Below are 13,245 nucleotides of genomic sequence, written 5' to 3'. Positions count from 1 at the left end.
CATTTCTGTACAAGAACCCTGCTTTCTAAAAATTAAAGTAAAATAAAATTAAAGATAGGAAGCAGTTTCCAGCTCTCTTGTGACTCCCAGGCATCAAAAATGAGCAAGGTCTGGCTCAGTGGGGGTGGTCTGGGGAGTGATGAAACTATCTCTAAATTTACTCTTTTCCTGTGAGAGTGGGGATAACCTGGCACAGGTTGCTCAGGGAAGCTGTGGCTGCCCCTGGATCCCTGGCAGTGTCCAAGGCCAGGTTGGATGGGGATTGGAGCACCCTGGGACACTGGAAGGTGTCCCTGCACATGTCAGGGCATGAAACTGGATGGCCTTTAAGGTCCCTTCCAACTCAGGCCATTCCATGATTCTGAATTCAAGTTCTAAAAACTCACCTGGACTTGGAAAAACTCACATTTGTGAACACCCAAAGCCCTTTAGCTCAGATTGTTTGCAAGCCCTAGTCACCAAAAACCTCTTCTGCCAACAGTCATCATGATATAATTTTATTTTAAAAGACTAGCAGCCCAAATTCTGGCCCAAATTACATTTGTAATTTAAATACAAATGAGGATTTAGTGGAAAAGCAACAGAAACGGGTGTTGGAGGCTGTAACTTAGCTCTGGCTTAATAATACTTTGGACTTTAAGGTACTGATCACTTCTGCAGTGTAGGTTTCTTAGTTCCCAAAGAAGAGGAAATCATAAAGAGTGCAGAGCGGATGTGAAAACCACTTGAGGACCCCCGTCCATTACCCAGCACTGCGGGAAAGCTGAGCCAGGCACCAAATCTGGAGATTTCACAGCCCTGTTAAACTAGCAGCCAGCCCAGATTAATTATGCAGCAACCTGTGCTGGCCCATGCCAACCAGCTATTTCCAGGGACATTTGCAGGCCAAAAACATGTGTTATTGCAGGAAACATCATTTCCCCAATTTTTTTTCTTTGACTAATTCACCAAATAATGAACCCTGATGTATTGAGCTTGTGATTAATTATGATGATGCCAGTTTCTTTGTCTGCAGGTTTAGGCTGACTTTGTAATTGCAATAATATGCAGATGGAAATAAATTGATCTGGCTTTCCTGGGGAGGACAGGAGCAAGAGCTCCCATCTTCCTGACCCCAGAGCAGCCTGGGGTGGACCCAGGCTCTCAGCTCAACAGAGCTGCTTGTCTTGCAATTCATCGTTTAATAGGGAAAGAAAATCACTATGAATAATTCCTAGAGGATTTTTTTTCTCCTTTCAGAGTTACAAATTCTGCTTAATTTGTACTGTTTTATTCCCTGAGCAAATGGGACGAGGAGGAACAGGCAGGGAGGGGATGGATGTCTGGGACACTGTGTGAGCACTGGAGCTCCTCCAGGCAGGGACAGAGCCAGGATCCCCTTCCCCAGCTCCCAAGAGTTGTGTGAGCCATATGAGATTTTCCTTATTTTTGGCCTGTTGTAATGGGAAAGGAACCAGGACGTCAGCACTTTGGGGAGGGAGCAGAGACACCACCATATCACTATTTCAGCCCAATTCTCATCCTAAAAAGACAAAAGATACTCTTCTACCAGGAGCCACACCAGAGCACTGCACATGCCAGTTATCCTGAGATATACTGGTCAGGGAGCAGCCTTAATGATTGGAGAGACAGCCCAGTACAATGACCAAACTGTCACTTGCAGACCCATAATTAAACCCTGTCACAGGCTGCTTGGTCATAATTAAAGCTCATTTCCTCTTCCAGGCAGGAAAGGAATAACAAGAAAACAATCTCAGTATCCTCCAAACCCTCCTGAAGATGCAATTCTCTCCCTGTAGATCCTGCAGCACCACTGCATAGGCAGAAATTTTCTATCTAAAACAGCAACATGTTAAAAAACATGAAAAAATCCCTCACAAACCCTGCAAACAATACTCAAAGTGCTTTTATTCTGGGCCCAAAAGATCTTCATACTGCCAGGCCTCATCCTTCAGGGATGCTAAATCCTTCAAATTCCACTTTCCCAGCTTCTGTCTGTAAAGCAAAAGCCTTTTATGTGCTTCCAATAGCAACAGATGGAGACCAGAGTGTGGGAATGGAGCTGCCAGCTGGTGATGAGGGAGAGTCTAGAGGTGTCAGCGTTGGAAAACCTCCCCCATTTACTATGGCTGGATCCTGACACAGCCAGGGGTCCACTCCACAAGACCCAAATTCCTCATCCTAATCCTCAAAACACTCTCAGTTCACTTTGTGAGCAGAAAACCTTGTTAATGAGACATTTCCCTTTCACAATTAAGCTGTTTTCCTTTACCCACCCTCTCACCCCTTGTGTGGGGGATCATCCTCCCCCAGTTTCCAGCAGCTTCCCACTGAAGTATCACTAGTTCCCAAGACAATTGCTTATTCATCAGTTCAGAATATTTTAAATCTTATTGTTCTCCCACAGCCCTTTTCCCCTGTTTCTTGAATATACCAACAAGCTTTCCATTCACAAAGACACATTTTCCCCTTTCCAGAAACAATCCCTCAGGGATGGGTACAGTTCCATCTTATTTGGGAATGATCTGGGTTTTCTCTGCAGAAACCCAGTAGAAACTGGAGAAACTGGAGTAGAGAATTGCATTGGCTCCTGGCGGGATCCAACCCTGTTGTGTCCACACCACTGATCCTGTTCCTGCTGCCCAAATGTGGTAGATAGAGGCAAAAACCTGCCAGTGTTGGGGATAGGGAGGAACTGGGAGCACTGGGACGTGGGATCTCCCCAGTAGCTGAGGCTGTTTTTGGGTAAATGTTGCTGCTGGCAATCAAGCCCAAGTCAAAGAGCAGTTTCTCCATCAGGTATCCAGCAGGTCACATTTCATTAACAGTATCAAATGGTGATGGTCCCCAGGGAGCAAAATCAGCCACGGGATTAGAGAGCACTTACACACAGTTCAGCCTGCAGTAATGGCAAAATATGGGTTTGATCCCTCAAAATACGCCATTCCCTGTGGGCCCAAATCCCAACCTTATGCTTAGAGGGAAAAATAAAGTCCTTTGCAAGCCCAGGACTGCAACTACCAGAACAAACCCACCTGATGGGAGGTGGGTGCCCCCAGCCCCCCAGACAGAGCTGGACCCACTAAGGCCATCCCTGAGCGTAAATCCAAGATCATCCCACATGGGAGCAGCAGAGCAGCTCTCAGTGCCCAGGCTCATTAAGGAACCTGCTCCTGCCCAAACGAATTAAGTGTAAACAGCGACCTGGGGCTCCAGTCACACCAGCATGTGGGAATTTGCCCCGTGGCTTCCAGTCTCCAAACACGTATGGCTCACCTCCAGCTGGGAGCGCCCAGCATGGACATGCCAGGATCCTTCCAGCTGTGCCACAGGCTTGGTTGTGTTCCTGGAGACCCAAAGATACCAGGGTGACCCGTCAGACAGGCAGGGAACTGAAGCGGGGGTGACAGAGATGACAGGCACCATGCCTTCTCTCCGTCCCAGTTCTACCAGTCCCATGGCCCAACAGCTGCCAGCGCATTCTCCTGCTGCCCCCTGGCGGCCACAGAACGCTTGGACACAGCCGGGACCAGAACAGCGCCCCAAAAAGCAGATACCTGTCTCGACTGTCCCCACGGGAGAACTGCCCAGCCCTCCAAGGCGCAGGAAAAGCCTGGGTTTATCAAAACTCAGTTTATTCCAAATGTTAAAAGATTTTTTTTTGTCCTTTCTGCCTTGATTAATCAACCAAAATACATTTTCTTTTCTAAAAAATCCAACCCCTTTGGAACCATTGTGTAACCCCAGACCCCCCAGACCTCCCTCCCCAGCCACAACCCCCCCTCCTATTGCTATAATTTAACTCTTTGCAGACCCCTCCTCACTCCAGGTACCTAGAAGGTACCTCCTATAAGGAGAGGATGGAGCAGGCTGGGCACAGGAATCAAGACCAGTTGGATCAGGGATGAAATGGGGAGGACGAGTCCTGTTGTTTCAGCGACTCCGGGCATAGGTGGGGTCTGGGTGTCTGTTCATCAAGACCCTAACAGCAAATGAACCACCTTCCTCAGCAAGTGAGAGAAAAATTTAAGTAACAGTGTTTCCACCCGTGGGATGGATTTGGTTGGGTTTCCAAAGGCAATGGCAAAGGAGTGGCCAGGACTGCAAAAAGCAGCGGTGAGGTGGCTGCTCCAGGCCAGGGTAGTGGGGAACCTGCTCCTGGCCTCACTGCCTAGGGTGGGGGGGCTCAGCTTGAGGAGATGGGAGGCAGGAGCCTCTAGCAGTCACACTGTGCTAGGCATCAGCCAGCAGCATTCTCCCTCACCAGGCAGAATCTATCCACAGTAGCCACAAACTCTGGATTAGATGATAGAGCTTCCTGGGCACATTCCTGCTGGACTTAGATCCACCTGGAACAGCCTCCGAAGGGTTTGGGGGGTGGCAGCAGACAAATCCAGGCCAGAGAGGTATATTTTGGTGAAGGGGGTGGAAGAGCATCCAGATGTGGGAAACATGGGGACCTCAGGGAGACTGTTACCAAACATGATTGCAGAGTGAAGAACAAAACCCTCAGCTTTGCTCGACCAGGAAATGTTAAAATAAACAGACGAGAAGGGGAAATCCATCCAGGCACAGAACTGGGATCAGTTTAGGACCAAGCTGACCCAGGCAGCTGACAGAGCACTGGACACCACAGGAAAACAGACAAACGCTTGCAGGGAGAACCCACGGGCACCCTGTTCCAGCCACGCAGGTGCTGCTGGGCCGAGCTCCATGAGCCTCCTGCTCTCCCCAAGTAATCGGCTCCCCAAGCCAGGCAGAAGTTGTGGGGGGTCTGGGGGTGCTGTGATTCCGCGGGGCCCAGCTGCAGTGTTGCTTCATCAGCTCTGCTCCTTGTCACTGACCAGCAGCACAGTGTGCTGCCCACCGCTGGACACGGCCAGCACCCGCCGGTTCTCCAGCTGCTTCCCCGTCATCTCCACGGGGCTCCAGACGTCATCCTCCTCCCCGGTGCTCAGCTGGTAGTTAGTGCCCATTCCCCACGCAAACGCTCGTCCTGCAACAGAGGTGAAGCAAGCTTTGAGCTCCAAGACCTCGCACCCAGACAGTGCATTTCTTTGAGTCCAAAACACAAGCAGGAGGAAGAGGACAAGCACTGGCAACTCAAACAGGCATTCCATCACAGAGCCAAGGAACTTTCATCCCTTTGGGGGAGAAAACTAAACCCACAGCCCACTCCAAACCTTCCCTCCTGCAGACACTGCACACAGGCAGACGCAGCACCAGAGCACGGAGGTCTGGCATCGGCAGAGTCAGAGAAGAGACTGTCAGGCCAACGACCCCCTCCTGGTCAGCACCTCATGACCGACCCTGCTGCCCACAAACAGGCCCACAAATGCATCTCAGCAGCCACTGTCCAGCTGCCCCCGAGAGATGGGCACCAGGACCTGGCTCCAGTCCCAAACCAGCTGGCAGTGTGCGGTTACGGCGTGCAGGGCTGGATGAAGGAATGAAGAAAGCGCAGAAGGCAGGGTTCCCAGACCCTGGCACTCACCATCACTGCTGACAGCATAACCAACTGACGCTCCGCAGGCCACCGAGACGATACTGGGGAGCTCCGGGATAACTGTAGGTGTACTCTTCTCCTCTGCCCCTGCTCCAAGGCCCAGCCGGCCATACTCTGCCCTGCCCAGGCTGTAGGCTTTACCTGGAACACAGCAGATACACGAGATGAGACTTGAGCATGGCAGAAGCTGCAGTAGGGTCAAAGCAGACCAGGACCTCTTCCCAGGTCTGACTCCTGAAGCAGCATCACTCCTGCATACCACACCCTGAGACCCGCCCAGAAGGGGCAGGGTGCGATAGAGACCCTTCAGGTCCCCAAAATCAGTAAGGTGGATAGCTGCAAGAGCAGAGTTCACAACTGAGTCCTCAGCTTCCCTTCGCTGCAATCTCACACAAACCTCGTTTCCTTGAACACTGAGAGCTTAGAGGGCTCCAGCACATCACCCTCATCCCAACAGCTCCTTGGGCAGGTTGAGGGCCATGGGATCTCCCCACCCTGCTGTGTGAGTCCCATCCCACCTGTCACAGCGTCACTCACCTTCAGAGTCGACGCAGACGGTGTGGTGCTGCCCGCCAGAGAACCCAACCCAAGACTTGGTGGAGTTCTTGAAGCACGTGAGGTTCTGCGGGGAGAAGCAGGGCTCGGTGTCCTGGGTCCCTGCAGTGTAGGACAGACAAACCCAGGTGGATCAGGTCCATGGGCACAGACAGCTCCAGCACTGAGCTGTCCACCCTGGAGCTCACCCTACCAGAGACCAATACAGCTGCCCAGCCCCAAAATCTAATTTCTGCTCAAACCCAGGGGGCACAAGGGCTGGGACCTAAACCCAGAGCTACTCAGGGCGAACCCCACCCCCATTTCCAGCTCTGGTGTATCCAGTGTTTAGATTCTGGGGCATCCAGCAGCTTCCCCCACCAAGCCGGGGCAGCAGTGGACTGGAAGGAGATCTGAAGGGACACAGGTGAAGCTCACCCAGCTGGTGGTAGTTGGAGAGGCCAAATCCATAGATGTGTCCCTCGCGCGTGACGGCAAAGGTGAAATATGCCCCGCAGAAAGCGTCCTGGAAGCGCATTTTGCTTCTTCTCCCTCTGCCTCTGACAGGGACAAGCTGGGGGACCAGCATCCGCTCTGGGGCAGGAGACAAGGTGTTATACAAGGAGTAAGGATTTACACCCTCCCGGCATCTAAGGATCTGGCTCACTACATTTACGTCACTGATTACACATAAGCCCTTGAGCATCAGGGACTGGGTCCCTTTGTTCCTCTACAAAGGCAGAGCCAAAACCAAAGGATGCACCTCTGAGAACTAAATCCACTCACGCAGTCCTCGCCGTCCTCCTCGACTGGCAAAGAGTGCTGGCACTCTGCCCAGCTGGCCCTGTTCACCACAGCCACACGTGAACAGGTCACCATCCACTGTCAGCATCACCAAGTGGTCATTTCCTGGGACAGGAAGGAAAGAGAAGTTATGGAGAAGTCTTCCAGCAAGTCCTGAGGACCTACCAAGTCCTACCAAGGCTGCCAGCATGGAAACAGAGGAGAAGAAAAGATAAACAATAGGTCCTGCAGTTAGATCTTGACAGAAAACAGTGGTGTTGACCACCTTGCATCAATGCACAATGTTGATTGTGGCTAATGAATAGGTATAAACTGTGTGAGAGGGTATAGAAAAGACAGCATGCTGCTAAAATAAAAGAGAGAAGCTTTCTTAAATACATGGTGTTCTTCTGTTTATTAGTACCATCTCAACAATGACACCTGCTCACCTGAAACTATTTTAATGACAGGTGTATCGAGCTGGAGCAGCACAGGAATTGTGCTCGTCTTCATGGGCTCCAGCAAGCCAATCACTCCATTGTTATCCTGAGGGAAGAGAGAGACACAGGGATGAGCCACAGGAGCAGCAGCCACCAGCAGAGTTTCCAGCATCTGAGGAATCAGCATACCCGGAAGGAGCCCCAGACGAAGACCCTGCCATCCTCCGTCAGCGCGGCCGTGTGGCTGTCCCCTGCCGACACCTGCACCACCTTCTCCTGCAGCTCCACCAGCCCTGGAGAGCTCTCAGAGCCTTCAGCTGAGGTGTCACGTCCCAGGGCACCTTCATCGTTGCAGCCAAAGGTGTAGATCTGCAGATTGGGTGCAAGTGGTCAGGATAGAGCCCAGAGGGGCAACAGGCTGAGTATGAAGATAGGGGACAGAGACTCACGAGGCTGAATTACTACAGAATGATGGAATGGTCTGGGTTGGAAGAGACCTTAAAGCTCATTTCAGTCCACCACCTGCCATGGGCAGGAACACCCTCCACTACATCAGGTTCACAGAATTACAGAATTTCTAGGTTGGAAGAGACCTTTAAGATCATCGAGTCCAACTCATGTTCTAACACCTCAACTAGATCACGGCACCAAGTGCCACATCCAGTCTTTTTTTAAACACATTGAGGGATGGTGACTCCACCACCTCCCTGGGCAGATGATTCCAGTATTTGACCACTCCTTCTGTGAAAAACTTCCTCCTTAATTCTAGCCTGTATCTCCCTTGGCACAGCTTGAGACTGTGTCCTCTTGTTCTGTCAGTTGTTGCCTGGAGAAAGAGACCAACTCCCAGCGCACCACAGCCACCCTTCAGGAAGTTGGAGAGTGATAAGGTCACCTCCGAGTCTCTTTTTCTCCAGGCTGAACAATCCCAGCTTCCTCAGTCGTTCCTCATATGGCTTGTGTTCCAAGCCCCTCACCAGCCTTGTTGCTCTCCTTTGGACACGCTCACGCATCTCAATGTTCCTCCTAAACTGAGGGGCCCAGAACTGGACACAATACTCAAGGTGTGGCCTTACCCAGTGCTGAATACAGGGGAAGAATGACCTCCCTGCTCCTACTGGCCACACTATTCCTATTGCTTTAAACCCTGTCCAACCTGGCCTGGAATACTTCCAGGGATGAGGCGTTGTCATCTTATTGCGAAGCTCCCGTACCTCCTCAGTAATTTCTCATGGGCAGCTCCTTGCAGCACTGATTCCTTCCTCACAGCACAGCCAATGAACTCCAACTCTCTCCTCATCCAGCTAAGCCACTCTTTTATAGCACTCATCCATACTGGACAGAGCTGTGGCCTGTTAATGGCAGGCCTGTTCCTAATCGTTGGTTAATCTGCACAGCTGCAACTCCTCAGGAGTGAGATTACCTTCTGCACTATCATTATTTTCTTACATTCTATCCCCACACAATGAGGCAGCTATAGCTTCTCTGTACCAGAGCCTCACCACCTTCACAGGGAAGAACTTCCCAATACTGCATCTAAAATGACAGTGTCACGCATATACTCTGTCAGTGTGAAGCCGTTCCCCCTTGACCTATCACCCCACACTCTTGTCAGAAGTCCCTCTCCAGTTCTCTCAAAGGCTCCTTTCAGGTCCTTCTTTTGACCCCTTAACTTTTGTCCATGAGACCATGCTCACTCCTAGAGGTGGAACAAGATGCGGACAGAGCAGTGGCTGATTCCTACCCCCTGCTCCAGAACACACCCAGAACCCCCTGCACTTACCTTTCCAGTCTGGCTGAGGCACACCGTGTGCATCCCTCCAGCTTCCACCTGCACCACCATCTCTGGCAGCGTGACCAGAGCTGGCTTCTTCCTCTCCATGATGTCTTCACCTAGACCCAGCTGGCCAACATTACCCTGGCCCAGTGTCAGCACCAGCCCAGGCTGTGAGCGATGTGATGGGTGGCTGACTGTGAGGTGTGAGGGGGAGAAAGAACATGTCAGTGTACAAGTTTCCTGGTAAGTGGAAGGAAACTTCCAAGGAATTTTTCTTACCTTTAACCTTTTTTGTCTCAGTAGATTCTTCTTCTGGCACCAGGATCTTCATTCTGCGTTTTCCTGGCATCTTGGAATCTAAATGCCAAAAAGAGCCAAGGTTACCCTGGCTCAGTGTCAGCACTGGCCCAAGCTGTGAGCAATGTGATGGGCAGCTGACTGCAGGGTGGGAGGGGGAGAAAGAACATGTGCGGGTACAAGTTTCCTGGTGAAAATCGCCCCTGGGAAAGTGGAAGGAAAATTGCAAGAGATTTTTCTTACCTTTAACCTTTTTCAGCTCAGTAGACGCTTCTTCTGGCACCAGGATCTGCACTCTGCGTTTTCCTGGCATCATGGAATCTAAATGCCAAAAACAGCATGTAAGGAGTCACCCACCGAGTAAACCGGGCTGTTCACTGTTTGGGATGGCCCCTCACACCCTAAAAAACCACATGAGGGACTGGTGACTGACTTGGGATTTGAACACTGATGTCTTTTCCTACTCTGGGAAAACGGAAAGTTTTCCTTTGTGTGTTTTATCCATACTCCCTATTTTACGCAGATGTGAACCTCTCCAGATTTCGGGTCCAGGCAGGCGAGGAGAGAGGAAAGGGAAAAAAGGAGAAGAATGAAAACGGGAAAGGAGTAAAAGGGAAGAATCGGAGCTAAGCCGTATCTACGTCCTTACCCCCTCCCCCGCTCCGCGTGGCCCGAGCACGGCCCCCGCCCCTTCTCGCCGTTCGAATTCCCCGCGGCGCCGCCTCACGTGGGGCCGCGGAGGCCACGGCCCGGACCTGCCGCTCCTCCCGCCGCCTGGAGCTCCTCCCGCTGGCCGGTCGGCTGCGCCGAGGACGGCCCCGGGTCCGCCGGGACCCCCGCGGCCGCCCCCTTGTCCCCATGCCCGCCCACCGGGGCCTCCCGCCGCTCCGCCCGGCTCGACCCCGCCGCGCTCCCTCACCGCCCGCCGGCGCCGCCGCGCTCCGCTCTGCGCATGCGCGCGCCGGCTCCTCGCGGAGCTACGCCCCCTGGCGGCCCCGCCCGGACAGGGCACTCCCCCGGCAGGACGGGCGGGACAGACGGACGGGCGGGACAGAGGGATGAAACGAGGACAGGTGGTGCAGGACAAGGGGACTGAAAGACACAGGACAGGCAGCACAAGGCACAGCTCGCGGTAGGCAATACGCTGGCCCCCGGACAATAAATTCGCGTCACTAACGCATCCTGCTTCCAACCGGCAGAGATGCCTTCAGCCTCCCAGGCCCCAGCCAGCCGTAATAAAATAGAGCTGCTGCAAAAAAATGGCAATTAAACACGCTGAACAATGATAACAGAGTATGGAAATCCAGCAAGTCTGAGATACCATCTTCTCCAGCAACCTCCTACTACCTAAAGTGGAAAATACTTTTACCCTTGAAACAGGAACTAAACTAAACTTCTCCAGTTAATGGGAGGACAGCAAACTTTCCTTTCATCCAATGTAATTCTGACGTTCAGTCCAGAGGCCTCCATTTGGCCAGATTACTTTTATTTACTAATAAAGTGCTCCTAACATCTTGGCTGGTATGGCAGCCTTTATCTGCTTATCTACAGACCGTTATCCCCAGGGGTCTCTTACAGCCCATGAGATTGGAATATCTTGGAGTAATCACCCCATTTCTCCCAGGCTCATGCTGGGACTTGATGAGCAGATACACAGCCACTCCCTGATCCTTTCCCAGAGGACTTCATGGCCAGGGACAGGACATCTGGCTAACTGCTGATGCCCATTTCATCCAACCCACATCCACACCTCCCAGAACCCCCCCCCTCCATCAGCAGTACTCCCCTTTAAAAGGGCTAGGGAAAGACGTGTGATCCCCCTCCCTCCTTACCCCCACCCCATGCCACACCCTCGTCAGTCTCGACTCAGCCCCTGATACCAAGGTTTTGTACCCAAACCTTGACTGCAGGTAGGATCTGCTCCTAATGCAGCACCACACAGCATTTCTCTACATTTTGCGATGGTTCCGCAGCAAACAAGAATTATGCTACTACACAAGAGAAGCACCACCCAGAGCACGAAATTCTCCTTAATATTTAGACCACCCACGAAAAACAGACACCAAGCCAAAGGCAAGTTCAGTTTATTAAGTTGTCTACTGTAGACAGGTACAGATTTGGACATCAACATGAGAGTGAGAGCGGTATTTCAGAGCCTTAAAACACAAACTGCTGCTTCCATCCACATTATATGTATAATCCACCCACTTATATGTATAATCCACCCACTTTCGGTATCATCTTCCCTGTAACATCCTGGCCCCACAAGGGCAAATCGACGGGAAGGTTGTGAAGTGTATTCCACAGGAAAGCACACGCCTTACATACTTTCCCCTTACGCTTCCCCCCACCCCCTTCCCTAGTTTGCAGCATCCCAAAAGCAGCTCTTTGCCGGACCAGCCAGCCCCTCACCCCGTGGATTGCCTCTCCTTCCCGTGCAGCTTACCATAACTCCAGGCCCTGCTCCACAAAATCCAGCAAGTGCATGTCCCACAAGGTACCACAGCCACACGTGGCTATTTTTCGTGCTCCAAGCACACTCTTTAAAAAGACCACTACAAGCACGCATCCCTGGTTCCATCCGTTTTGATTTCTGTGGCTACAGTGTCATTACACATAGTGTGCTAACACGAACTGGGCAACCACCTAACTTGGGCAAACTCTTTAATATACTCACCCGCTCCCACTTGAGGCGTTTTTGTCACTTCACCCCAGCAGTTTCTGCAACGTTTTAGGAAAAAGGTATTTTTTTCTGCTTTTTTCAGATGTCATACAATACACCAATGTAGCTTTAAGTCCAAAACACAAATTTATCTCCAGCCTTTTTCTTTTTAATGTAAGACTTGTGACTAGTTTTTCTTTTTCTCCTTCGAGACTCAGGAATTTTTTTTTCCCCATCTATCCAAAATCGAATACTATCATTAAAGCTAGGAGCCTCCAACCTGAACTTACATTACTATCACCTATATCACCCGGAATGAAATTGTATCACTAAACTGCCCTATTATTCTAGAATATCCTTGAAATACACAGAATATTACACTTAAAAACGCAATTACCTTCAAAAATCGTGTTTCATTTGAACTTTTTCAATTTTGGTACTGGAAATGAAAAAAAGAAAAGGTACTTTAAGGATTTGCTTATGATCTTCCATTTTCGTCTCTCCCTCCCAGCTCGGCACGCGTTTCCCGTCCCACCGCGCGTGTCAGTGTTTCCTGCATGGTTTGTCTCCTCTGTCACAGCCCAAGGGCTCAGAGAAGCAGTAGGAATATGCAGGCTGCAGGCTCGAGGCCCGGCTTGCTCTCCAACGTCGTGGAAAGGGACTCTACGTCACGGGCCCGAGGGCCTGCGCTCCCATGCGCCACACGGACAGTGCCGAGAGAGAGCGACTTCTCCGGATATCCACGTTGGGAATTTGCTTAACATTTCTAACCACCTTAACCCCGCCAGGCCCCCCGCGCCCCAGCTCCGCGACCACGCGGCGGGGCCACATGAAAGGTACTTACGTTGGAGCGGGCTGGACAAACCAAGCTTAAAGTGGCTTTGGTGAAACCTGTAGGAAATGGAAATGGCTCTGAGGGGCGGCTGAGGTTGCGCGGGGTGACTCCGCAGCACCCACAGCCACGTGTATCTCACGGCGTATTTTAGCGCTAAAACACAGCACTGCGCGGACAGCACGAGTTCACGCCACAGCAAAATAAAGGGTTTAGAGCGTACGAACTGTTAAAAGGGTAAAAGTAAGGCAAAACGTACCTGACAACTCCCTCGCTAGCCACGGTGCAAGAGGCCGAGGCCCCTCGCGCGGCGATTTTTATAGTGCACGGGGGCGGGGCTGAAATGTGCGCATGCGTCCGCGTGAGGGGGCGGGGATAAACCGTACATGGGCATGAGGGGGGCGGAGCCAACAT

At 51.6% G+C, this 13,245-nt stretch overlaps 1 protein-coding gene across 6 annotated transcripts; it reads right to left on the bottom strand.

Annotated features, from left to right (window-relative positions):
- Positions 1-3,796: 3,796 nt before the first annotated feature.
- On the bottom strand, positions 3,797-13,121 carry RCC1 (regulator of chromosome condensation 1). Of its 6 annotated transcripts, XM_084222602.1 has the most exons (14): positions 13,091-13,121; positions 12,844-12,890; positions 12,397-12,438; positions 12,015-12,058; positions 9,581-9,658; positions 9,320-9,397; positions 9,047-9,234; positions 7,453-7,632; positions 7,273-7,369; positions 6,827-6,949; positions 6,479-6,634; positions 6,044-6,163; positions 5,495-5,647; positions 3,797-4,996 (listed from the first exon to the last, which is right to left on the bottom strand). In XM_084222602.1, the coding sequence occupies exons 5-14, from the start codon at positions 9,651-9,653 to the stop codon at positions 4,821-4,823; spliced, it is 1,344 nt and encodes a 447-aa protein (XP_084078728.1). In that variant the 5' UTR covers positions 9,654-9,658; positions 12,015-12,058; positions 12,397-12,438; positions 12,844-12,890; positions 13,091-13,121; the 3' UTR covers positions 3,797-4,820. The 6 variants fall into 6 exon arrangements, with proteins under 6 accessions (XP_084078728.1, XP_084078729.1, XP_084078730.1 ...); XM_084222603.1 differs by having other exon boundaries at positions 12,015-12,438; XM_084222604.1 differs by lacking the exon at positions 12,015-12,058.
- Between the last annotated feature and the right edge of the window lie 124 nt (positions 13,122-13,245).

The sequence above is a fragment of the Fringilla coelebs genome, assembly GCF_963513975.1.
Source record: "Fringilla coelebs genome assembly, chromosome: 28".
In the NCBI taxonomy this organism is placed as follows: domain Eukaryota; kingdom Metazoa; phylum Chordata; class Aves; order Passeriformes; family Fringillidae; genus Fringilla; species Fringilla coelebs.
The sequence above is the reverse complement of the archived record's forward strand: the minus strand, read 5'-3'. Positions and strand labels throughout refer to the sequence as shown.